Raw genomic sequence first — 25,206 nt, 5'->3', positions numbered from 1 at the left:
CTGGCAGGGCCGCCGCCGCCCTCCCCGCGCCCCCGCGGCCGCCCCGTCCGCCCGTCCCGTCCCGCCCCGCCGGTGCCCGGTGCCGTGCCGGGAGCCGGTGCTGCGGGCCCGCCTCGCCCTGCCCCGAAGGGAGGGCCCAGATAGAGGGAGGGATGGAGAGGAGGAGGGAGGGATGGAGGAGGGAGGGATGGAGGAGGGAGGGATGGAGAAGGGAGGGATGGAGAAGGGAGGGGAGGGCCGGGGAGGCAGGCACGCTGCCTGGCGTTGCTCACCGGCTTCCCCTGGCTCTCTCTCGCCCGGCGCCCGCCCTCCCGCCCGTCCCCTCGGGCAGGGACCCAGGCCCGGATCACCCCCAGACACCTCTCTCTCTCCCCAGGCCCGGGCTGGGGCTCCCCGCTCCCCGTCGGGGAGGAGAGGGAAGCGCCCCGGGGGGGGAGCCCCGGGGTCTCCCGGCAGGACCGGCCCCGGGCCCCGCTCCGGCCGCCGTCGGGCGGAGGTCGCAGCTGCCGCCGGGGCCCTCGCTGTGCTCACGGCCGGGGCACCCGCTCCCTGCTCGGGCTAATAAAGTCAAACCGTAGGGCACCGCCGCCGTCCCGCGGCCCGCTCGCACCCCCGCGCCCTCCCGGCCCTCGGGGCTCGGCCCCCCCGGGCCGGCCCGGGGCGCTCCCCGGCAGGGCTCCCAGGCGGCGCGGCCCGGGGCGGGGGGAGCCGGGGGTGGCACCGGGGGGGGGTGTGCGGCACCGTGCGACGCGGCAGCGGCGCGGGCAGCGGCGGGAGCGGGGCCGCCCGACGGCGCGGGGAGCGGCCCCGGCCGCGCTCCCGGGGGCGGCGGGCGCCCCTCGCCCCCCGCCCCGGCCGCCTCCCGCCGCCGTCCCGCTGCCCCCGCCGTCCGCCGTCGGGAGCCGTCGGGGCCCCACGGGAGCGGGCGGCGCGTCCCCGGCCCCGCGCGCTGACGCGCGCTCCCGGCGCGGCGGGCGCGCCCCCGCCGCTATAACTGCCGTGCATGGAGTCGGGGCCGGCGCAGAGGAGCGGGCGGGCGATGGGAGACGCCGCTCCGGCGGGATAGAGGGGCGGAGACGGGGGCACCCCCGGGGCCCGGCCCGCCCGGGGCTCGCCGCGGGCCCGCACAGATGCTAGTGCACAGCTACCCGGGCATGGTGAGTGCGGGCCGGGCGCGGGCGGGGCGGGCCGGGCCGGGCCGGGCCGGGGGGTCGGGGCCGGGGGGCCGCGCCCGCCTCACCGCCGCTGTCTCCGCCGCCGCAGGACCGCGCCGAGGGGCTGCCCGGGGCGCCGGCCGGGGCCCGCCTGCCGCAGCTGCCCGCGCTCAACCAGGCGCCCTACGGCTCGGCGCCGCCGCTCTGCCACACGCCCGCCGCCGACTTCCAGCCGCCCTACTTCCCCCCGCCGTACCCGCAGCCGCCGCTGCCCTACCCGCAGGGCCAGGAGCCCGGCTACCCGCACCTGGGGGACCCGTACGCGGCGCTCAGCCCGCTGCACCAGCACCAGCAGCCCGCCTGGCCCCCGCAGCGCGGCCGGCAGGACGACGCGGGGCTGCTCTCGCAGACCCACCGCGCCCTGGGGCTCGACCCCCGCCGCGAGTACCCCGCCGTGCCCCGCCTGCTCCACGGCCTGCCCGACGGCGGACACGGCCTCGCCGACGGCCCGCTGGGCCTCCACGGCCTCGGCCACCACGGCCTCGAGGACATCCAGGTACCGGGGGACGGGGGGAGGCCGGGGGGGTGCCCGCGGGGGCGGCACGGCGGGGACCGATCCCGCCGCCGCCGCCGGTGCGCCCGCGGAGGGTCCCGGCCGGGCCGGGTCGGGCCCCGCGGCGTCCGTACCCCCGGGCAAGGAGGGCCGCCGAGCCGGCAGCGCCGTTACCGGGGCTCGTCCGCGCCCGAACGATCCCTCCTGGCCGGGGGCAGCGGGCGGACCGGGCCCCGGCCGCGCTGTCCCCACGCCCCGAGCGGCCGGTGCCCGCCCGCACCGGGAGCCGCCGGCTGACGGCTCTTGCTTCGGTGCTTTCAGGCCGTGGACGACGGCGGGATGAACCTGCTCGATCAGTCCGTGATCAAGAAAGGTAAGAGCGCGGCGGCACCGCGGGACGCGGCACCGGGCCGGGCTCCGCGCCCCGCTCCTGCCCTCGGGGCTCCCCCGCGTCGGGTTCCCCCCCGCGACAGCCGCCCCGCGGGGCCGCTCCGCGCCCGTCGGGAAGGGCTCGCTGCGGTCCCCGGCGAGGCTGAAACGAAAGCGGCGGGTCCCGGCGGGCCAGCGCGTCCGGCCGCCCCCGGCCCACCGGGCTCCCTCGGGCGGTACCGAGGCCGCCGCGCCTTCCCGGTACCGGGGACCGAGGGGCCCGCCCGGACGGGCCCGGCTGCCGGCGGCCGCGGACAGTTTGCCTGGGAAGCCCCGGGGATGCTCCGGCGGGGCTCGGCGGCAGCTCCCGGTCCCGCCGCCCCGGGCCGGAGCCCTGCGCCCGGCGGCGGGGGAGGCAGCCCGGGCCGCGCACGGCTCCACGGCGGAGCGGGCGCGTTCGGCGGGGCTCGTACCGGGGGATACGGACGCGTTTAACGGGGGCGAGGAGGTGGCGCGGCCGCAGGAACCGGTGCCGCCCGTCCCGGCGGTCGGGGAGCATCCCGCAGAGCCCGGGCGGCCGCCCCGGTCCCGCTCCGCGGCTCGCCCCGCGCCGGGGCAGCAACCGGGGCCTGCGGGGGGCTCCGGAAACGGGGCTCTGCCCCGGGGACCGGCGGGGAGGCCAGCCGCTCCCTCCCGGGGCCGCGGCGGGGGAGCGGGGCTGCGGGCGGGGGTCCCGCGCGGCCCCCGGTGTCCCCCGCCGCCTCTCCGGCTTTCCTGCCGCTTCTCCCCGGGCTGCCGCGCAGCCCCTCCGCCTCCAAACCGCGCCCCGCGCTGCGAACCGCTCGGCTCCCTCCGGTATTTTCCTCATCAAAGCCTCGCCGGGGAGTTGCCGGGAGCCGGGGGGACGCCGGCGATTTCGGCGGCCGCTCGGGCGGTGCGTCGGCTTCGCCCCCCGCTTTGTCACCGAGGTTAACGGCTGCTCTGCACGACGGGCGGGCAAACGAAACCGCAGCCGCCCGTGCGGGCTCGGTGCCCGCGGGGTGCGGGTTTGCAGGGTGAAGAGCCGAGCGGCCCGGGGGGGGCTGGCTCCGGCCGGCCCGGGCCTCGGCAAAACGCCGCAGAAACCGGGAAGGGTTGGGTCGTTAGCAGCGTCCGCGGCTGCAGCGAGCTCCGGTCCCGGTCCCGGTCCCGGTCCCGGTCCCGAACCGGCCCGCCGCGGCTCGGAGGACCTTTCCCCCCGCGCGGCCGCAGCCGAAGCCCCGGTAGCTGCCCAGCCCCGGGAATGCGGGAAGAACATCCCGATCGTGCGACTCTTCCCCCGCCGACCCCGGCGGCGGTTACACGGGGGGAGCAGCGTCCACGGTGCCTTACAGCCCCTTCCCGTGAAAATTGCTCTTCTAAGAACACAGCTTCCTGTAACCGGCGCTTCAGCGGCGCGGTGATGACGGTAATTATTTTAGCGCTAATTAGAACAGACGAGAGTCCCGTTAAGGGCCCTGGCGCGAGCCGCGCTGCGGGGTGCTGCGGGGCGCTGCGGGGCGGTCGCGCTCGGTGCGGGCCCTGCGGCCGCTGCTCGGGGCTGCAGCTCCTTCCCAGCGCTCGGCCGGCGGAGCGTCTGTCCGGCCGTTCGGTTGACGTTATCGTGGTTTCTTGGGGGGGTTCTGGGGTCCCCCCCCCTTTTTTTTTTCAAAACGCGCCATTACTTGGAACTTCTCGCCCCTCGTCCGGAGGATTCGTTGTCGTTTCGGGCCATTCGCGCCTGCGGATCCTCTCGTCCCTCTTTCGAAATGAACGAAAAGAAAATAACCGCATCACCCCGGCCGAGCGGCGGGGCCGGTGGGCGCGGGGCGGCTGCAGCCCCCGCGCCTGCGGGCACTTGTTCGTCCCGCTCCGCCTGTTTTCTCCCGGCTGTGGTCGGAATAAAGCCGTGGTTCGTTGAATAATCGGATTCCGACGGCAGCCTGGAGGGCGACGCGCTGCCGCGGTGTCCCCGTCCCCGCCCGGGAGCCCCGACCTTGCTGCGGCGGACCGGCAGCTCGATAGATCCGAAGCAAAGCGGGTGTTCGGGGGGACGCGGGCGGCCCCCCCCGAGCGGCCCGCAGCGACCCCGGCAGCCGCGGGACGGAGGAACAGGGGGGCTCCTGTAGCGGAGCCGGAGCGCGGGGACCCCCCCGGCCCCGCGCCGGGGCCGCATCCTGCACCGCTGCCCGCGGCCGGGGCCGGGCTCCGGCCCCCCGCTCGCCCCTGTTCCGACGGCCGCGCTCCCCGTTCCCTGCGGGGCGGCCCTGGAAGCGGTGCCCCAGCCCAGCGGCCGGAGCTCACAGGAGAGCTGGGCAGCTGTGGAAGCTGCGGCCGGGGGGGCCGGATGGCGGCCGGTCGGCCCCGGGGCCGGGAGCGGCGGCCGCGGGTGTGCGGGGCCCCGGGGAACCGGGCGGCTGCTCCGCTGCGCGCAGAGCTGCCGGGCGGTAGCGGCGAACGCCGCTGCTCTCCGCTCCCCCCGGGCCAGTTCATTGCTTTGCAGGCCGCTTTATTTGTTTTTTTTTTTTTTTAATATATGCTACGGGGTCGTTCTCACTTCGCGGGCTCCGTCTGCCCCGAGCTGACTCCCGGAGCCACAACGGGGGCGAGAGGCGAGGCCGGGGGACGCTCCGGGCCCCGCGGCCGGGATGAATTACACCCTGGGGAAAAAAAAAAAAAAAAAAAAAAATATCCGAGACAAGTGCCGAGGGGTTCCCGGGCAGGCGGAGGGGTGCGGGCGGCCGGCGGGGTCCCCCGGTTCGCCTCTCGCCGTTTTCTCCTGAATCGCGCCGAGCTCCCGCCCGCCGCCCCGGGCACGATCGTCCTTGAATTCCCGACGGTCCGGCCCTCGGACAGGAGCCTGACACCCGTCTGTGCGTGTGCAAACGGACCCATCTCCCCTTAATTCGTCGCCGAGCCCCCGTGGCCCCGGCTCGGCAAAGCCTTCACCGCCGGCCCCGCGCCCCAAAGCCGCCGCTTCGCCCTCGAGCCGAGCGCGGGGCCCCCGGCGCTGCCCCCGCAGCCTGTCGCCGCCCGCGACCCCGGGGGGCTCCGGGGCCCGGCCCCATCGCGGCGGGGCTGCAATTGCAGCCCCCCCTCCCCGGGAAGCGGCCCCAGGAGCGGGCGCGGGGGCTGCGCTGCCCGGCGCTGCGGGAAGGAGCCGCCCGCAGCCCCGCCGCGCGGGGCCGGGGATCCCTGGCTGCGCGTCTGCTCTTCCCCCCTTCCCTTCCGAAACAAACTGCAGCGGCTGCAGCAGCTCGGGCCGTTCCAGGGATTGTGAGGAGACCCGAGGGACGCAGCGCGCTCGGCCACCCCGGCCGCGCCGTCCCCGGCCCGCAGCGCTCCGGCCCCTTCCGCCGCAGACGGCCTCGGCTTTAGCGAGCGGCGGAGGGAGAGGGGACGGGGGGACACGGCCCCGCGCGGGCTCGGGGGGCGGCCCCGGGGTGCCCGTCCCGCGGCCGGGGCTGCGCGTCTCCGGGCGGGGGGAGCCGGGCGCCGTCGGAGGAGGCGGGGGGGGGCCGGCGGCAGGCGTGGGGGTCGCCGTTGCCGCGCTCGCTCGCGGGCCGGGCTCCGGTTGGGGCTCCGGTTGGGGCTGCGGGTCGTTCCGCCCGGGGATGCCCCCCGGGCCGGGCGCAGCCGCGGGTGATGCGCGGCTCCCGGGGACCAGCCGGGGCGGGGGGGCCGGTTGGGCCGCGGGGATGGGGGAGCCCGCGGGGCAGCCGGGGTGCCGCTGCGAGCAGGGAGAGCTGCGAGCGGCGCTGGAAGGCGGAGGGTGAGCTCCCCCCGGCTGGCGCGACCCGCGGGGGGGGGGTCAGTTGGGGGACTGAGTGGATGAAATCTTGGCTAGGGCAGCGGCGCTTTTATGGCTGTCTTTTGTACACACGTTTGTTCGTTCTCCCTCTTTTTCGAAAGCATTTGAGAAATAGCTTTCTCTGTCTTTTTTTTTTTGGTTGTTTTGTTTGTTTGGGATTTTTGGTTTTGGTGTTGTTTTTTTTTTTCTTTTTCCTCCCAAGCATTTATATAAGACCAGGAAAATATTTGACTTGAAAACACTAAAATTACCTCTGAAAAACTTCAGTCCGGGGCTCTGGCTGCTTTGGGCTGCAGCAGCTACAGGCGTTTTCTGCCGGGTTCACCTGCTGCCCGGGTGTAGGTGCCCAGCACAGCTACTCACACCCCAGGCAAAGCGCTGGAGACCCAGCGAGCCCGAGCAGCCGGTGCTCCCGCTGCGGGCCCTTCCTCGGCGGGGCAAGGAGAGGGTGATTTGCTCTTTATGAAATCGAGCGTTACGCCATTGCACTCAGTAGCAAAAAATCCTGCAGCTTGGTCATAAAATAAGGAGGGGTTTTATTGCTTTGACGTCCTTTCCGGATCAGCCGGCAGCTTCTGATAGAGCCTTTTTATTACAAAGAAAAATACAAATCGCTTTCCCTGGCACCTGGAGCCTGGGGGCACGCCGGGGTGCAGGAGCAGCCCGGGGTCCTGCCGGCGGTGGGCCGGGGCCCTGCGAGCAGCGGGACAGGGGGAGCCGCCGGGGCCTGCACACCCCGCTCGCGGGCAGGCGTTTTGGCTGCAGCGTTTTACAACCCGGAGTACAGACGGAGCAGGGTGCAGCCAGTGTGGGCTTGCACTGGCACCCAGCCGTGCACGACACACGGGCGCTGCGGGGCTGGTGAGGACTGAACTCCCCCGGCTTTGCGTTGAGGCAGCAGGATTCGGCCGCTGCGCTCGCCTTCGCGTTTGCGACTTGTTTCAATTTCCATCCGAGGCTTTTCGGCTGCCCCAGAGTGGCAGCGCTAGCGTTTCTGCTCAGGAATGTGGACCTGTTTGGCTGGATGCTGGACAGACGGACGGAAAGCTGTGCCTCAGAGTGCTCCAAGCCCACATTTAGAAATATTGCAAGAAGTAGCTGTCACTACTAAAGAATGCAGCAGAGGAGGGAGATTAAGACCGAGATCCTTAGATCCTTAGATCCACTTGCCACTGCATGCGAGCTCCAGGTTTTGATGCAAAATCTCCCCGTGGGCTTCGCGTGCGGGGCTGCCGGTGGGACCAGGGTGCCAGCGTGGCGGCAGCGGTGCCGTTTCTCCTTCGTTTCAGCACAGAGAGGGATTGAGCTGTTAGAAAGGCCGCGTGAAGCCAGATGTGGCAGGAAAAGAAAGAAAATCCTGAAAGAATGGTAGGTTAGATAAACATCATTTCCTGTGACGAGCAAGGTGATAAATGAGGTCATGCTGTAAAACACCCGGGGCTGCGAAGACACGTCTTTTATAAGACTGTCCACGGACGTGGGCGGAGGTGCTTGGACTCCAGTCAGGTGCAGGGTGCTGAGCTGTGCTGAGCTCTGCTGGCAGAGCCCTCCCAGCCTTCCACAGCTTTATCTGCTGCCGTAGTTTGCCTGAGCGGGAAAAGGGGCTCACCTGGGACAAGCCGGGTCTTGACTGGAGGCTTTGCTGCCTTAGCGCAGCTCACAAAGGCTTTAAAGTTTAGACAAGCCCTCGCACACACCATGAGATACAGCGTTCATCAAAACACAGTCACACCTCCCGATCCGGGCGCTTCTCCCTCGCGCACACATGCGTGCGCGGCAGGAACACCTACTAATCAAACAGAGAAACTTAAAAGAAAGTTTTCACTCTGAACTGCATCCAGATCACCATTCCTCCATTAAAATTATATTTTTAATGTCCTATAATTGCACCAGGATAAAACCAGGTGTGTGTTCATGTGAGATAACACACGCGGGTACCGGTGAAGGCGCTGGGCTTTGTCTCAACCTCCCCGGTGCCTCCCAGGCATGCGTTATCTCCCAGTTTCATGTACCTTGTCATGACTTACTGTTTAATTAGATGTTTTTAAATGAATTTTTTTCTTTGTTAGAAGTAAAGAGCAGTTCTTAAAGGGTAGGTTCAGAAAAGCCAGCTTGGGTTGCTTTTTGGCATGTGGCTTGCGAGTCAAACCAACAGCGCTTCTCCTCCAGGAGCTGGACCCCGGGTGAGGTTTCTCCCCGGGACAGCACCGAGCGAGGCACCGGGGACGCGCGGGGCTGGGTTGGAGCAGCTCTTCCTTGATTTCTTGGTTCCTATTTTTGCAGCTCGCTGGTTTGGCCGGTGCTCGGCTGCTGCAGAGCCTGCTCGTTGGGGCAGGCAGCGCTCCAGCCCTCCGTGCTCGTGGGCGAGGGGGTCACCAGGGACCGGCTGTTCCCGGCCACCCCATCACCCCGTGTGCTCCCTCCGTAATTTGGAAAACTGCGTAAACGCACGAAAGCTATCGGGGAAGAGCTCCAGCTCCCACGGGGGCTGCTTTGTCCTCCAGTGGGTTGGCAGTGGGGCCAGCAGGAGCGGCCTCGGCCGGGTGACGTACACCCTGTGGTGCTTGTCCCCACGTCAGCCCCACAAAGGAGGTGGCACTGAGATTTTAATTTTGCAGACGGTGCCACGCAGCAGGCACGTGCCTCACCAGGTTCCCACGGGGCACCCACCCACTGCAGCGCAGACCCCCGGGGACCCGCTCACATGCCTCCAGCCAGGGAACTGCCCAGGGTCACCCCAAACCTGCAGTAGAGCAGGAGCAAACGTAGACCATTCCTCCCTGTTTAGTAATATTCCAAGATACGTGATCTCAGACAAAAAAAATGTTTGCAATCTGTCTTAATTATGTGAAGAGCCTAAACGAGGTTCTCTGAAGTCCTAGACTAGCACCCTAACCACTAAACCATCCCACCCTTTCCTGTGTGATCCTAGGGAATTACTCATTCTTGCTGTCCTTCTATTTGTTTGTTTATTTTAATTCTTAATGGAGGAACTAATTAGCAAATGTGGATATAATGCTTGGAGCTGCTGCATGCTCAGCTCTCGTCTCCGTGCCCTAGCCCATACCCAGCTCTGCTCTGCCTGGGTATCACCTTTGGTTCGGAGAGCGGTTAAGTGTTGTGGCTTGGTGGAGAAGAGCAGAGAAGCACAAGGGAGTCAAAACGCATCACTAGAAACGAGGTCAAACGACCCACTACAATTAAATATCCCAGAACACGGTGTGCCCGTGGCTCAGGAGCGAGGGGCTGGAGCGAGACGAGGGGAGCTGTGAGCAGGTTCACCTTTGCAGCCTAAAAAGCCGTTGCAGCTTCTGCAGCGCGTGCTTGGGATTCCAGCCGGGCCGAGTCTCCCCACCCTCTATCTCAGGCATTTATCTGGCATCAGTCACCCAAGTGCCGAGGCGCCAGGGAGCGAGGGACTGGGTCAGGCTCTATTCCCTCTGGACCTGTTGGACAGGTCCCGGGGAGCAAGCGGTGTCCCCAGCGAGGTGGCTGCGTGGGGATGGCACGTCCCCAGGGCTCCCTGGGAGCCCCAAGATGGCCCCACACACCGGGGAAAGTGGGGTGCAGTCCTGGGGCTGCTGAGGTGCGAGCAGAGGATCTGAGCAAGGGTATTGATGGTTGCTTCAAGCACAGGAGCCAAGTTAGCGAGAGACGGGCAGTCATTGAAGCGTCATCATCAGAGGGTTTGTAGACACTGCACCATGGTCACCCGCCCGCTCCCGCGCCGCTGGCTGGATTCTCCCTGTGCCATTTCTGTGGCTGGTCGGAGTTTTCCCCACAGAAAGACGTGGCTGTTGCTCCTTCCCCAGGGCTCCTCCCTGGCTCCATGGCGGGTCCCGGCCGCCGCAAAGGGTTTCCCACTGTGCGCCCTGGCTGCAACGCGTCTGCTTTGCCGGACGTCCCGCCAACGCACAGGCGTTAGAAACCTGGGGCGTCTTCCGAGCAAGGAAAAGTAAAAGCATTTTCACTGTAATAGTGGGCGAGCGGTGCCTCTCCCCAGAGCAATCCCCGGGCGAGCTGGCGGCTCCAGAACGGCAGGTGATCCGACAGATTCGCATTGCTGCGGTCTGAGGCTCAGATCGAAACTCTCCCGCGCGCTCTGTGGATTGGCAGCAAGTTCTATATGAAGAGAAGTATTTTTCTATTATTATTCATGTCTAATCTTTGCTGAAGGGTCTTTTGCCCTTCAATAATCTAAATACGTTTTAACAAATTGATAGCAACATTACCGTGGCTTACATAGGATCCGCCGCCGCTCGCAAAAGACACTGCATCTTTGTTCTCCCTTTTTAGATTATGTAGATCTAAGCCACACAAATTCAGGCGCTTCTATAGGGAATACAGGGAAAACCTCTCAAGCATGTTACTGTAAAATGGATTATACTGTTTAAACACATAAAGATCCCGTAGACTGGTTGCCAAAATGTAATGGGAGTTTGTGCTGCTAAATGAATAAACCTGTGATGGTTAAAGCTACAGGGCAGAGCCGGGGGGGGGTGCGAGTCCAGGAGCGCTCGCAGCCACGCGGCACGGCTGAACCGGGCTGGGGTGACATTGGATGAGAAGCTTTCCTTGCCGTCAGCACGGAGCAGCGCAGATTCCCAGTTCCCCTGGCTTAAATCCTGGGGCTCTGCAGCCTCCCGTTTCAGTTGCTTGCCTTCCCGACACCCGCGTCTTCTGTGCTGCAAAACAGCGATTCTGTCCAAGCAGAGGCAGAGCTACATGGGCCCATCCAGAGCAGTTAGTAATTGAACTGCATTTTAAATAGTTGTTATTTTTCTAGTGTAGCTATGAAAGGGCTTAGCTGCAGATTCAGAAAAAAATAATTTTGAACCGGGGGGAATGAGATAAGCTGAATTACCGCACTAAACCGGCTTTTCAAATGAAGTCGCGGCGGTGCGAGCGAGAAGGGCAGCGCTGGGGGGGACGGGGGCACTGCTGGGTCAGAGCAGCTCTTCCAGCGAAGAGCAAAACCCCCGTGCAGAAATATCTGCGGATACACTTCGACGTTCAAAAGCAGAATCCGAATCCCTTTTCATTTATTTCCTGCGGAGGCTCAAGCACTTGGGTTTCACTCGTTAGGAGGACATTTTAATCATTCATATTTGCTGTTTCCAGTGGGGTATTCCTGAGGTTACTGTTCAGGCTGCTGCATCAGAGGCTCCCCAGACAGCCCGGCCCGGTCCATAGAATGAAATATGGCAGGGAAATGTGTGGGAACTCACAACAAATTAATTGTGAGCCATTTCCAAAAAATACACAAAATATTCTGAACAAGCAGCACATTTGAGGCCGAGTCATTCCTAAATGGTAAAGCAGGGAAACGCGTTAGCTGAAATTATTAATTGCAAATCACTTACTAATCCCCTTCCCAGTCCTGAAGGAGCACAGGGTGCTTTTGCAGAGGTCTCAGTGAATTTTGGTTTTATATCGATTGGCCATTCCTATTAAGACACAATGTACAGGCAGGCACTGTCCATAACTGAGAGGTTGTATCCGCCGGTCTCGGGGAGGCTCAACCTTCCTGCCCCATCGATCCGGCCCGAAGCTCCCCCGGAGACACCTGCAGTGACACACGGTGGGTACTTTGCTGGGTAAAAACAGAGGCACAGAAAGAAAAATGCAATTAATATCACATGGCACCTTAACATTTGGTTCGTAACCTAGTGTATTGATTTGCATGGGAAACAAAATGTTAAGTGTGGGAGCTTTGCATAGGCATGGGACCTCTCCTGATTAGCTTTCTCATGGGAATAGTTTGAGGCTGCCGAGCTGCATCCCTGCTCCCTGTCCTTCCGAGGGTCCGAGATCCATTTCCCTATCAGGACTCGGCAATCTGGAAAGCCCAGAGATAAAACCAAGATTCTTTCCATCCTTCCATTTGAAAAGGCGATTACGGCGTTTCCTAGAGAGGCTCTTTGACATGGGGACTTGGTTCAGGTTGTGCATTCGAGATAAAGAAAATACCTGTACGATCGCCTCTGGGAAGAAAGGATAATTACAGACCGGGGTTTGAAATACAGCTGATGGCACTGACCTCCTTCCCTGGCCCATCAATAAATACCTCCCTGCTGAAACCCCAGGAAATGGAAGCAGCTGAACTCCGCAGCACCTCCCCGGTGAAAAAGGGCTTTTAGAGTGACGGTGGGAGCAGTTGCCTCTGGCTCACACCCACATGCAGATACTTCTTTATATATGTATCTCCATCTTATAATTTACATCAGAGACATTCAAACGAAGGTTAGATTAGTTCACTGAAAGCTCTTCCTGAAAGGCAGCAGTAATCCCTCACCTTTCCGGGGCACCTTTCATCAGGGGCTACACACAAACATCCATCAGCCAGGGCTTGCCGCCGCTGCCGCCCCGAGCGGGGCAGAGCTGCAGGACCCCCCGTCTGCTTCAGGGAGCAAAACCCGGGGGGCTGCGGGCTGGCGTCCCGGGCCTGCAACAGCGCGGAAGCGACCCTCGGCAGCCGCAGCGAGGAGCAGCCGGAAGAGATGTGCATGGCGCAGGCATCCCCATTGCAGGGCAGCACGACACGGGTCTCCGCAGCCTCTTCTCGGGCTGCCCTGGATCTGCAGCGATGCCCGACGCGGCCGAGTTGACCTGTGCATGGCCCCGGAGAGGGACCGGGGGGCTGAGATGCTTTTGGGGTGGCAGGAGACAGCAGCGTGCCCGAAGAGGAGAGATTGCTTTCTCCCAGGTAGTCTCCTGAAAGGATTAACTGATACCTCTTTAAAATGCAATCCGAGCTGTGGCACACTCCCACTTTTGGAAGAGATGTTGCAACAAAAGCACCAATATCCAGGGATTTGGCACTGCTACGGAGAGGATTTACCTGTAACGTATCTAAGGAGGGAAGAAAACAGACTTGTAAGGCGGGCAGTGATTTGCATGATCCCTCTGGACCTGTTTTTCCCCTTGCAGCACCCTGAGCTCCAGCGGGAAGTGGAACTGGACAAATAACACAGTGATAAGCAATTTCCAAGTACCACAAATTTTCCTGCTTACAAATAATTTTGCAAGCAAGTAGCACATTTCTCCTAGGGAAATGAGTCAGTATTCCGTCTTTTTCTTTTTGTAGGTAAAGTCTCTGTTCCCTTAAAACCAGAAGTTGATGGTGTGCAGTCGCCCCCCCCCAGCATGGGCACTGCGATCCTGCAGCTCCCGGCAGCACCCGCCCGCAGAGCCGGAGCCCAGGCTGCAGACTCGCCGTTTGCAGTGAATATTTACATGTAAAAGTGGCCATTGCCAGGAATGGACGTGGTAGTTTCAGACACAAACGTTTGTGAACACAGATGAAGGAGAGGGAGCGCAGGAGCTCTGGGATGGAGTGTCGTCACCCTGGACCGCACCAGAGAGGGACGATGAGGCAGCAGAGGCACAGGGCTGCGGATCGGTCCGTGCTGAAACTCAGGGAAAAGCAGGAAATTCTCCGAGGCTTTCTATCTGCCTGGGTAAAAGCCTTTGAAGAATGGGTTTTGTTTGCTCCTTCTTCTTTGTACCTGGAACTTAAAAGCTGAGGGACCCACCTCTGCAAACCAGAACAAAAGTGTCAGAAACTTTAAGCTTTATCTTGGGGTACCTCGAAGGCACTAAGCTCCTTACGCCATCAGCCAGACCCACAACTGAGCGACCATCAGTTCAGTGTTTCTTCTCTTTCATCCTGCTGCCTGGTACCTCCTGAAGAGCCCTCACAGAAACAAGGCTGTGGCATCCCATCCCATCCCATCCCAGCTGCAACGTGGCTGGAGGTATCGGGGCCTCGTGTCCACGGGGATTGCCTTTCCAGGCTTGTCTGCCTCTCCAAGGAGCATCGTCACGTCCCGTGCTTAGGCGCTGGACCGGCTCCCTCCGGCTACATTTACCACCCAGGGACTTCTCACCTGGAGAAATCTTTCACCCAGGGATCACTTGGCAAGTTTTAATCAGGTATCGCAGCATCCCTCCTCCCAGGTAGATATTATTATCTCCATTTTCTTGCTGGAGACAGTCAAGCCCAAACTGGGGAGGTGACCTGCCCAGTGTCATAAACTGGTCCCCGGCAGAGCAGCGAGCTGGCTGCAGCCGTCGCAGCCTGCGAGCTCCCCGCTACCCCCAGGCTGCTGCCTGTGCGGGACACAGGGGACAACGGCACGCAGGCAGGGTGCTCTCCAGCTTGGGAAAGTCAAGGGACGAAGCCTTTGGTGTTCCTGGAAGCCAGGACCTGCTTTGACATCGCTCACTCTCTCTGAATCAGGGGCTTTCATGCCACAGCAAATGGAGTTGTGCGAGTTTCGTCACCCGACAGCTACACCCAAGGTATGTTTAAAAGACAAACTAGAGCTGACTCAGCACAAAAAAGGCATCTCTGATGGGGGATCACAAGCCTCGCAGGTTCAAAGGGCAGACGAAGCCGTGTGTACCTGCTGCGCAGCACCAGGGCAGGCGACTCGCGTGGGAGTTTGTCCCTGCACTGCTGCTCAGTGCGCACGTGAAGGGTGTAACGTAGCGCAGGTGGTACCTGCCTTGTGGCATTAAAGGCAGCAGCGGGATGCTGACCCTCATGGAAATGCTTCCTGTGACATTATACAGAAGAAAAGAGGATTGTTTCCCTTCCCACATTCAGCAAGACGTCGTACACCTATTATTGGCACGCTGCCGTTCTCCGCAGCTAACTTCAAAATACAAGAGCACCATGAGACAAGATGGTGCAGTGACAAACACCTCTATTTCACAGCATTAAAAAGAAAGTCTGGCGTTATAAAAACAGGGGCCACACTTAATCAGTTTTCTATACAGCACTTCCTAACACTTGGGCAACAGCTAAAGCCCCGATTGCTTAGAAAAGCATTCCCACAGAGCAGAAGTGCATGCATTCAGATCATACCCATATACCTGAGCTTTGGCAAATCATTTAACTTGTTCTGTGCCTCAGTTTCCCCCCGCTGCAGTGACGAGCCAGCTCACACAGGCACTGGCAGCGAGTTACTGACTGAAGTGGCTGGTCCTGTACCAGCACTGGGCTGGGGTTTAGCAACGTGTGAAGCATAACCTTATTTCAAAATCAGTTTTCCCTTTCAAATCGGATCCCTCTGACCGTGTGCTGTGCACCCCCCTGCTCCCAGCCCAGCAGCAGCATCCCCAGGACCGGAGGCTCTCCGGGTCAAAACGTTTCCCTGGGGCTTTAGTTTGTGAAATCCGCAGCCGAGCTCACCTCTACGGGAGGAGCTGAGTAGCAGCAACACCAGTCAAGGCCTTTTGGATTTGCTGAATTAGAAGTAGCAGGATGAATCTGAACTAAGCAGCCCTCCCATGGGGGAAAAAAGCTCTTGGGAGAGCCTGGCAGCTAAAGGAAAGAGCAAACTTTAAGGGGACGTAGTGTAGCAACCAAGCCTCGATGACCGAGGGGTTTCAGGGAGCAGACTAGGGTATTTTTTTTCCTTTCCCCCATGTAGACACATCTACATTCTCTCCAGCAACTCACCCTGCCAGGACTGTGCCCAGGGCTTCGGTCTCTCCCGCCATCCCCAGCTCCCCCGGCAGTACCCACCCGCTGGGCAGCTCGTTTTCTCCCACACTCGCAGCATTTCTTGCTTGAGAACAAGTCTGCCAGCAGCACAGCATGGACGTTCACCCTCTCGCTCCCCCAGATTCAGCCCTGTCTTCGCCACGAGGCTCCTGATCAGAGACCACCAGCACCGGTGGGTCCGGCTGCAGCTCCCGGCTTTCGGGAAGAGCCTTTCTCCAGTGTTGCCGCAGGCTCCCCAGCTCACCCTCCGGTCACTCGTCTATCACACAGCTTGCAGAGCTCACATGGGGCCAGTTAGGAAACAATCATAGCAAAGATGGACACAAGAAGAGAAAAAGACCTCACGCTCCCCAAGAGATTTCCGAGCAGTCACTAAAAGCCTAACATCCCCTTCTTCCCCTTCCCTTGACTGAATCAACCCAAACACAGCGCTGCAGGGGGAAATGCAGCTTCTGTCCTGCCCTTTGTATGTTCCCGGGGTGGGGTGACCCAGCTGAGCCCTGTCCCACTCATCAGGCAGGGCCCGAGGGAGGGGGCCGAGCACCTGGGCACCCGGCGGTTCGGGCACCGGCATCTAACCCTTTCCTTGTCAGCCTGCGTAATGCGTCGGCCCATCGCTGTGTGAACGAGCATCTCTGGGGCGTGTTTCTGCTGACAACCCTCTCCTCCCCGGTCGTCAGTGGGAGCTGAGCCTGCCGAGTCCCTGCCATGGGGACAAGCAGGGCTAGAGCTGGCGCGCTGAGGGAAAGGCGATGTCCTGCCCCCGGGCCGAGGGCAGGTATCTCCTAACCCAGGAAACCTCAAAAGGTGTGACCAGTGCCGTGACGCCGACGTGACATTTCTATTCCCAGCTGCAAAGCGCCGCGCGGGGCTCAGGTCCGTGTCCGGCACGGCGGCACCGAGTGCCTCCTGCTCACATTGTGGCTATTCACCGCCTGCCGCCAGCAACCCCGTCGTGAAAACCCCATCTCTGTTCCAGCGGCTTATTTCTCTGCCCCATAGCTTGGATGAACCCTCGACACGAGGTCGTGCGAAGCAGCACGTAGCGCTTCCCAGCGGGGCCAGGCGCCTGCATGCACCCGTTTGGTTTGGAAGGGTCCCGTGGCTCCTGCCCGCGGCGGCAGCGGATGCAGGGGGTCGGCGTGCTCACGCGCCGGGGCGTTGGGCTGTCGGCTGCGCGCCGTGCCGACCCGCAACGGTCTCATGCTTCCTTCTTGTCTGCAGGCTGGCTCAGGTGCTCCGATCACCTGCTGCTTGCGGGAACAGGAAAGCAGCAACTGAAGATCGAGGGGGACTTTTGGTTTACTCAGATGACAAGAGACAATTTTGGTTCCCCAAAAGCCAAGGAAACAAAGCTGTCAGGCTTTAATGGTAGCTTGTCTCCCTCCTGCAGCATGTTTATGGGCAAACAAGCTGCAGATCAGACCAGGCAAACAGCAGCAGGTGAGGCCAAATAACAATAATTAATAATTAATGGCGAATGTGGCTGTGTTTATTCTTGTTGTATTGAGGCAACACTGTCTAATGGATGAAGCACTGTTACAGGACTCAAGAGACCGGCTCAGTTCCCAGCGCTGCCGCTAACCTCTGCGTGATGCTGGGCCAGCCACCCGTTCTGTTTCTCCCTTCGCCCTCTGTGTGCCCCGCTGCTGAGGGTGCCAGCTCCCCCCGACACGGGCGGCCCTGTCCCAAGCCTGCATGTGCCGAATGTGACGGGGCTCTGGCCTCGGCTGAGGCCTCGAGGCAGAAGAGCGATGCCAATATTCACGTTCCGTGACGGGTGCCTGGTGCCGGTGCCTGCACGGTTTGCTTGTGGCACGGGGCAGGGCTGACCTGACCGCTCTGGGCATTAACCTCCGCAGCGGCAGGCTCTGGGTTACAGCTCTCCAGGGGATTTGTTTCTGACAGTAGCATCATTTCTAAAAATGCCAGTACGTGTTTCAAAAGTATCGTGGTGTTTCCATGTCATCACCCTGCTGTGCCTCGGCATCCATCCGTGCCTTCCCACCGCCCTGCCCTGCCCCTCCCCGCACGCTGCCCGTGCGTGTGGGGCGACTCGCAGACACGCCGGAGCTGTATCGGACCGACCTCCAGCCCAGTTTTCCATAGGCTCCGGTGTTAACTCACACTGGTGCCAGCTGGGTTTGCCTCCTCCCCAGATGCCACGTTTCATGCACACGTGTGGTGGGGGACGAGTCCCCTCCCTCCCGCATGGCTGTTTGGTCCCCCGTGCGTATGCAGGTCCCCAGCCACGCATGCGGCTTGAATGCACGCCACCGCATGATTTCAGGCATGCACAAATATGCGAGTATATAAATCATGCAGAGCTCTTCGTGGACGAAGTCTTTGATACTACAAGGAACGCCAGCTCTCCAGGGGTGTCTGGTTTGGGGGTGGCTCTTGCTGCAGCAGCACCCACGTCCACTGGGTACCTGGACCTGAAGTGACACACGCCTTGGCAGTAATGCATGGATATTTGTAAAACATGCTCTGACTTTTTATTTTAAGGGTGTCCCCTAGAGACAAATATAACCTGTTCTGGCACTGTGGAAGAAAGCTTTGAAGTTGCTGCTTCCTGGAAATAGCTCTGGTTTCCTACGTCGCATGGTGATGTTCCCACTTTTGTTCTTCCCTGAACATCCCTCAGCCAGCTACAGGCGTGGCGAACGCCCACACCGCAGTGGCTGACTCCAGCCGGGCACCAGCGCATCTTGCCCTTCAGTCCCCTGACTCTGTCCAAGTTTCACGCTGAGAGGAAACTTCACGTACCTTAGCACCTTTCCATTCATCTTTTAGCCTTAAAACATTAGCCGTTTTTATGTAACATGTGCTGCTTTTTTATTGCCACGCTAACAAGTTGTTGAGTTGTATTTACAATATGCTGATTGTAAGCGTCCCCTAATAGGTCCCGTCCACATACCCTCCCCAAGTCATTTTTGTGTTTTCTGTTTCATTTTGGGCATGTGTATTGCCTTTATAAAACCTGCATCTCACCCTGGTATTCGTTGCTGCGTTACTTGCAGGAACCATCTGAATGTGCATTGTGGAACAGTCGTTACTGAGGAACCACAAAGAATGCCAGGGCTGAAATGATCGGGAGCGATGGCATTTGCAGTCCTCTTTGGATTCTTTCAAAACCTGCTTTTTTCCAGAGTTAAATTGGTTATTAATTTCAGAACATAAAAGCCAAAGAGATTTGGCACAGGTTTCAGCCACAGTTTTAACCTATAAACCTTTATTGCGTCTAAGAAGGTTTCTTACTGGAATGACGTATAGGAAAACCGTGCCCATCTCAGCCGGGTGTGATGCCATGGGCCCGGTGCGATGCTGCACTCACCCGTGCCTGTCTAACCTCTCGTGTTAACTGACTTTTGCCCGTTCAGTAAAAGGAAGTCTGTGCTGGATTAATTGGGTTTCATCTTCTCAAGCTTCCTTTAAGCCAGGGATGATGGAAGTTCAGGGCTGCGGCTTGTTGTGGGGCTAATCCCAAAGCTGAAGTGAAAGAAGCTCTTTCCACGGGTTCCTGTGGGCGCATACCGGCAAACACAGCTCTCGGCCACCCCAGCATCTCCCGGGTTTTATGCAGGGTACGAAGGTCGTGGCTCAGCCCTGCTGCTCCTGTCCGGTGGGACGCAGCCGTGTGCCCGTGCAGAGCTGGGCTGCAGCGGTGATCCCGTCCCCAAACCGGGAGAGGAACGGCACCCAGGCCAGCGCAACGAGCCAGTGCTTCGCCCTGCCACCCCACCTCCCCGGAGTGCCCAGAGAGACAGGGAGGGGAAGCTGGTCACAGGTCCAGACAGCGATGCTGCGGACAGTCCTTAGCCTTCCAGGACACCAGCCCAAAACCTTGGGTTTAATTACAGTAGAGCTGGGAGGTGTGGGAGAGCAGGTGAGAGCAGAGTCCAGGCTGCTTTCAGTTTTTTTTCCTTTATTTAGTTTAGTTTCATCACCCCACCTCTCTTCTTCTATTGAGGAAAATAGGAACCTAGCTGAGATGTCCAGCCAGCCGTGCTGATGTCTGCGGATGGCAGCGCACGGGTGCTGGGGGCTAGAAAGCTGCCAGGAGAGTCACCGAGAGGCTTCCCTGGCTCTGGCGTCTCAGCCACCATCTCCTCTTCTCTCTCCCTTCCTTGTCTCCCAGTGCCCATCCCCTCGAAGGCCAACGGCACCACCATTTCCACCCTGTCAATGAGCAAAGATGGCCTGATCGGAGGGGTGACGAATCCCAACGAGGTCTTCTGCTCCGTGCCTGGCCGCCTCTCTCTTCTCAGCTCCACCTCCAAGTACAAGGTGACCGTCGGGGAGGTGCAGAGACGGCTCTCGCCCCCCGAGTGTCTCAACGCCTCTCTCCTCGGAGGAGTCCTCCGCAGGTAAGCTGCTCCTGAGGGCCCTGGGACAGCCGTGCGCTGAAATGCAGGGGGTAACGCCGAAGCACGCTTTGTGTTCAGCACCAGCTCTTACCTCTCAGATTAACGGAGACGAGAAATTCTGGTGTGTGGTATATTGGGGAACAGTGTTTTTGTCGCTTTTTCTCCTTTCCTTTCAAAATTAAAAGCTTAAACTGGGATTAGTCATACTTATTTTAACTTTAATTATATGATAATTTTTTTCCCCTCCTTGTTTTCTTTTTTCAGAGCAAAATCAAAAAATGGAGGTCGGTGTTTAAGAGAAAGGTTAGAGAAAATCGGACTAAATCTACCTGCAGGAAGGCGCAAAGCTGCCAACGTCACCCTGCTGACATCCCTCGTGGAAGGTAAGAGTCGCTCTCCGCTCCCGTGGAGGATGGGAGTGCCGAAACTCCAATACCCTTCATTTGCAGCTTTCCACAAAGGAGAACCCGTAAAGCGTGCAGCGGTCACCACCGACCGACTGGAAATATCCCCGTGTAAGTCTCCGTGCTGATTCAAGCACGTCTGTCTGCCGAAACTCAGACATTTCTGTCGGACCAGTCATAGCCCATGGGGACAAGGCACGCACAGCCTGAACGGGGCTGCGAGCTTCCTTTCGGCTACACCCAAGCGTACCATGCACTTCTGTGAACTAGTTCTAATAACGCTTAGCCAGGTTCACAGAAACCAAATGCAAAAGAAGCTTGAATAAAGCTGCCAAGAATTTAGCAGCTGTTCTGTAGCACCGTGCGTCCGCTTAGGACACAACTCGGGTGCTGCTGACCGTGCCGCCCCCAGGCAGCATCGACCTGTTCTGCGGAGGCTCCATCACCACACCCAGGTCCGTGTCTGGTCTCCCATAAAGGAGATGCCCCGTATCCGAGTCCTGCCCTCCTCCCCTGGGGCAGCAGGGGCCAAGGGAGACGTCGAGGAGATGCCGTGCGGCTCTGAGGTCTTGCAGGTGGAGGGCAAGTTTGTAGTGGCAGTCCTCGGCGCGCGGCAGTACGGGCTAAGCTACGGAAAACGTGCTGCGGGCAGCGCAGCCTCGGCAGAGCGTGCAACCTGCCCTGCCGTGTGGGGTGCCCCTGCCTGAAGCCGCTTGTTTATTTGCTCCCCTCCTACTTTTTGCACTATGGAAATGATGATGTCGCCAGCGCATCTTGGCAGAAAAGGACACGGGACGCAAACAAATGCAATGACAGCTCCGACTCCCTTCGAGCTTTGGAATCCATTGTGTTTGCGCCCAGTGTGTTGGAGGCAGCTGCCTGCAGTTTCTGAATAGAAAATCATCTCTATTGTTGCCCACAAATTAAATGACCCGCTTCATTAGGCGGAGGTTGTTACTGAGGGCAGTTGGTTTGTGCTGAATGAAAGGCTGATTTCCATTAAAAGAAAAGAAAAGAAAAGAATGAAAGAAAGAAAGGAAGGAAGAAATGTATGTTTTGATTTCAGGTGGCTGCTGATGTTTTGGTTACTGCTTCCCAGCTCGCAGTAAATGAAAGAGTGGTGTCATGTGTGCTTGATGGATATAATTTCCTCCTGCACCTAAGCGTTATGGTACTGGGAGATGTTTCCCCCAGAGGAAGGTGCTGTTGCATTGTCATTACTCAGCACGCAGAAGCTGGTTTGTGCCCCTGTGCCCCAGGCACTCTCTTTCCTGGACATTTGCTGTCTTGGTTTAATTTGTTTTCTCCCCTCTGCCTTCTCAATGTCTGTTCACTTAAAAAAACCACTGGGTGGTTTTTTGAGGGCTAGTGATATACTTTTTCTTACGCTGACCCACAACCATTCATATAGGGGGGGGAGAATGGGTACCGGGGAACGCCGGGAGCGCGGCGAGGGCTGCAGGTAGAAACACAGCTTCCTTTGGGAGCCCTTGCCGTGTACAGCGAGCACTTGCCCTCTCCTGGGCACCCGCTCCGTGAGAGCAGCTCCAGCACGGACCCAGGGGAGCAGCAGGGCTGTATTTCAACTTCGGAAACATCCTTAAGCTCTCGGAAAGAGGTGTGCATTCCGACAGGCTCCTGCGGCCCCTCCGCCTGCCGCGGGCTCCTGCCCCGCGAGCGCTCTCCTCCAGCCTCTCCTCCCCTGGGCTCTGACTTGGCGCGGCTTTAACGCCGCTTTGAAAAGCAGGACCGCCTTGTCCCCTCCGCTGAAACCTCGCTAAGCCAGCATCCAAATTGCCTGTAAAACATTCAGCTGCGCGGCCACTCGCACACACTCATGGAGGAAATAAATCCTGGCTCCAGCCTTGGCTCTCACCGCGAGGTGACACAGCCCTTTTCTATTGTCACAATAACTGTTTTTCAGCAGCTATTACTTTCTGATTGTTTTTTAACGTACAGACAACTGCGGTTCCGATTCTCTAGGTTTACCTTAATTGCTCCTTCTTTGGAGGAGCAGATAAAGTGGGAAGTATTAGCGTTATATGGGAAGCACAGATACTTTCCCCATAACATGGCTTCACAGACTGAGCTCCCGGAGCTGGGGAGACTGTGATGGGATCTAGGTTAATGCTATTAGGATGGATGGCCTAATATGTATGAGCAGCAGGGGGGCAAGTCAAATTAGCTCTGCCTGCCCGACCAGGATTTCGGGTGTTGGGCATGATCAATCGCCATCAGCTCTGATTATTTCCACGGGGACGCCTGGAGATAGATCAATCCCATCAATGGGTGGGCATTTCCACGGGGTGATGGATACGCTGCCTGCGCGTCCAGCCCGAGGGCCCCTGCTCACTGCGGGAGGGCGTAAGCCCCTTCCTTCTGCCCGTTTCTCACATCCCCGTTTTCTCTAGCAGTCACGGGGCTAAGGTCGCTTTTTCACCCTCCAGCCTCTGTTTAAATCTCTGCGCAATTTGAAGAGGCCAAGCAGGAAATTTTGGAAGAAGGGGGGAGAGAAAGATGCAGCAAGGGAAGCGCCCAAGTGAGAAACACCTCCGCCGTTCTTCCTTTGGGAGGAGCAGCCCGGAGAGTCACACCTCGTCCCGATCCAACTCCAGCACCATCTTGAGGCTTTTTTAACAGCTAGCAAAGGAAGGAACCAGCTTCTGTTTAGGGTTGGCAATGGTTCATTTGGACCCATGTGGACTAACTGTCTTGCAGATGAGCGTAGGAAACTCGTAGTGGTGTCTCTGCACCAAGAGCCAAAGGTGGAGAGAGCTCCTGGGTGGCAGTGGAGAAAGGAAAGTGCTCCAGTCCCAGCAGAAATAAAGCACGTCAGTGAGGCGGCTGAATTTGCTACCGAAAGCGCTCCCCTTTCACACGGGTGTTGACACAGCTTGTTAATCTGTCCTGCTCGTAGGTGAAGCCGTTCACCTGGCTCGGGATTTCGGGTACGTCTGTGAAACGGAGTTCCCAGCCAAGGCGGCGGCAGAGTACCTGTGCCGACAGCACTCCGACCCCACGGAGCTCCACACCAGGAAAAACATGCTGCTGGCTACCAAGTGAGTACAGATGGCTACGAGCCACCGCTGCGTTAGGTACCCGCAGCCTGGAAGGGCAGCGTTAGCCCTGAAAGCTTACCCTTCTCTTAGCCTCTGAAAGATCTGAAAGATGTGCAGCAAGGTGAATAATTTACATGGATTTAAGGGCTTGCTCCTGCATGGGAGAGGCTAACCTAACCCCAGGGAGCATTTTGGCACTGCCACGCGTGCCCCTTCGGAGCAGCTGCAGCGGCTCCAACTCTCCAGGCTGGGGCTTTCCCCAGGCTGGGGCGGAAAACTCCCGGAGGGGAGGCAGCTGCTCGGGCAGGGAGCAGGAAAAGAGACCTCAAACACACCTCTGTCCCTGCAGCTTTCCAACAGCATTTATAGTAACACCAACCTCTCTCTCTCAGGCAAATTTGTAAAGAGTTTGCAGACTTGATAGCCCAGGATCGCTCGCCGCTGGGGAACAGCCGCCCCTCGCTCATCCTAGAGCCCGGCGTCCAGAGCTGTTTGACTCACTTCAGCTTGATAACGCACGGCTTCGGGGGCCCAGCCATCTGCGCCGCGCTCACAGCCTTCCAGAACTACCTGGTGGAGTCCCTTAAGGGGCTGGATAAAATGTTCATGAACAGCACGGGGAACGGGCACACGGCCGGAGACTCCAAAGCGTCAGAAAAAGAAGTGAAGCATCGGAAATAACGTGCTGTCGCCCTCCCTCTTCCCGGCTGGAGCTTTCCCCGGTCGCGACAGATAGCACTGGGGGGGAAAGATGATCCAGTGCACTGTTTTCTGAACTGCTGCATTTGAACTTGGGATGAAACTCGTAAAGCAAAGAAAAGACAAAAAAGAAGATTTAAAGAATTTAAGAAGAAAACAACTCTAATGGACATAGTGAGATTGGGAAAATAAGCCAGGTTAATGGCTTTTGGGGTTTGCCTTTTTTTTTTTTTTTTTTTTTAATCGTGGATGCAGGAAGCCAAGTCATGTGCAATTTTATTTTGTTTTGTTTTTTAAAAACCCGTAGTGAGATCCTGACATGCTCCAGGAATTTGTTCCAACTGAAAAACTGAGAAGAAAGAGCAAAAGCCTCATCAGTGCAAGAACGAGAGGCGCGAGCAGCAGAGGGCAGGGAGTCGATCGCTGGCTGTCCCCGGATTTATCAGCTGCTTCGGACAGGCAAACACACAGGAAACCTTCCTTTTTCCCCACCTACAGCCCGGTCCTCAAGCCGGGCCAAGAGAAAATTGCCAGCAGAACTGCTTTGGATTTCAAGCAGTTTCAGACTTCGTTTACAGTTTTCACACTGAGACTCGAGGCGGATTTTCCCTGGGGCTGAGGAGCCCTGAGCTGTACCACGAGGGGAGGAACAAACCGCACACCCGACGGTTCCCAGGGCAGGAACCGATCGAGGAGAGCCTTCCCGACTGCTGTGGTCACAGCTGGGGATAGAGCAGGTTAAGTTAAACCCAGGACTAATTAAAACTCCACATCCTACAAGATAACAGCACACAAGTTTCTAAAATTAATAATAATTAATAAAGCACAAGGAGCAGAACTTGAACCAGGCCAAACTGAACTGTTCTAAATCTGTATATATTTATTTATGTGTAATTAAAATCTGAAAGTTTTAAAATGTCCAGTGCAAGTTATTTATATCAAATTGAGTTGGTTTTTTTGTTTTGCCTTTTTTTTTTCCTGGGGGTTGGTTTGGTTTTTTTTTTTTTGAAAGATGAAAGTCTTTGGATTTTCTGCCATTAGAAATGGGAATGAAGTTTTGGATACACAAAACTGTAGCATGGACAAGATAGGCTGTGATGATAATGACTATAGAAATTCTGCAGGATTTTGTACTTGCTGTTGTTTCTCTTAATGCTGCAATAGATGTACAACACCCACACCACAATGTCATTCTCATTATCTTAATAAACCTCTTTTTATTTGAAGAAAGCACCTCCATCGTCTTTGTGAACAA

General features: G+C 59.0%; 1 protein-coding gene across 1 annotated transcript; it reads left to right on the top strand.

Annotated features, from left to right (window-relative positions):
* Positions 1 to 1,130: 1,130 nt before the first annotated feature.
* TFAP2E (transcription factor AP-2 epsilon) lies at positions 1,131 to 23,933 on the top strand. The gene is made up of 7 exons (XM_059830860.1): positions 1,131 to 1,157; positions 1,264 to 1,710; positions 2,029 to 2,080; positions 19,561 to 19,789; positions 20,054 to 20,172; positions 23,111 to 23,252; positions 23,645 to 23,933. Exons 1-7 carry the CDS (start codon positions 1,131 to 1,133, stop codon positions 23,931 to 23,933), a joined length of 1,305 nt encoding a protein of 434 aa, XP_059686843.1.
* The last annotated feature ends 1,273 nt before the right edge of the window (positions 23,934 to 25,206 follow it).

The sequence above is a fragment of the Gavia stellata genome, chromosome 29, assembly GCF_030936135.1.
Source record: "Gavia stellata isolate bGavSte3 chromosome 29, bGavSte3.hap2, whole genome shotgun sequence".
Lineage (NCBI taxonomy): Eukaryota > Metazoa > Chordata > Aves > Gaviiformes > Gaviidae > Gavia > Gavia stellata.
This window is presented reverse-complemented; position numbering and strand designations above follow the sequence as displayed.

Bases quoted from the DNA above. Each gene is read 5' to 3' on its own strand.
- TFAP2E (XM_059830860.1), top strand. From the start codon at position 1,131: ATGCTAGTGCACAGCTACCCGGGCATG. The intron at 1,158-1,263 runs GTGAGTGCGGGC...CCGCCGCCGCAG, and splicing joins TGCACAGCTACCCGGGCATG to GACCGCGCCGAGGGGCTGCC. The intron at 2,081-19,560 runs GTAAGAGCGCGG...CTTGTCTCCCAG, and splicing joins TCAGTCCGTGATCAAGAAAG to TGCCCATCCCCTCGAAGGCC.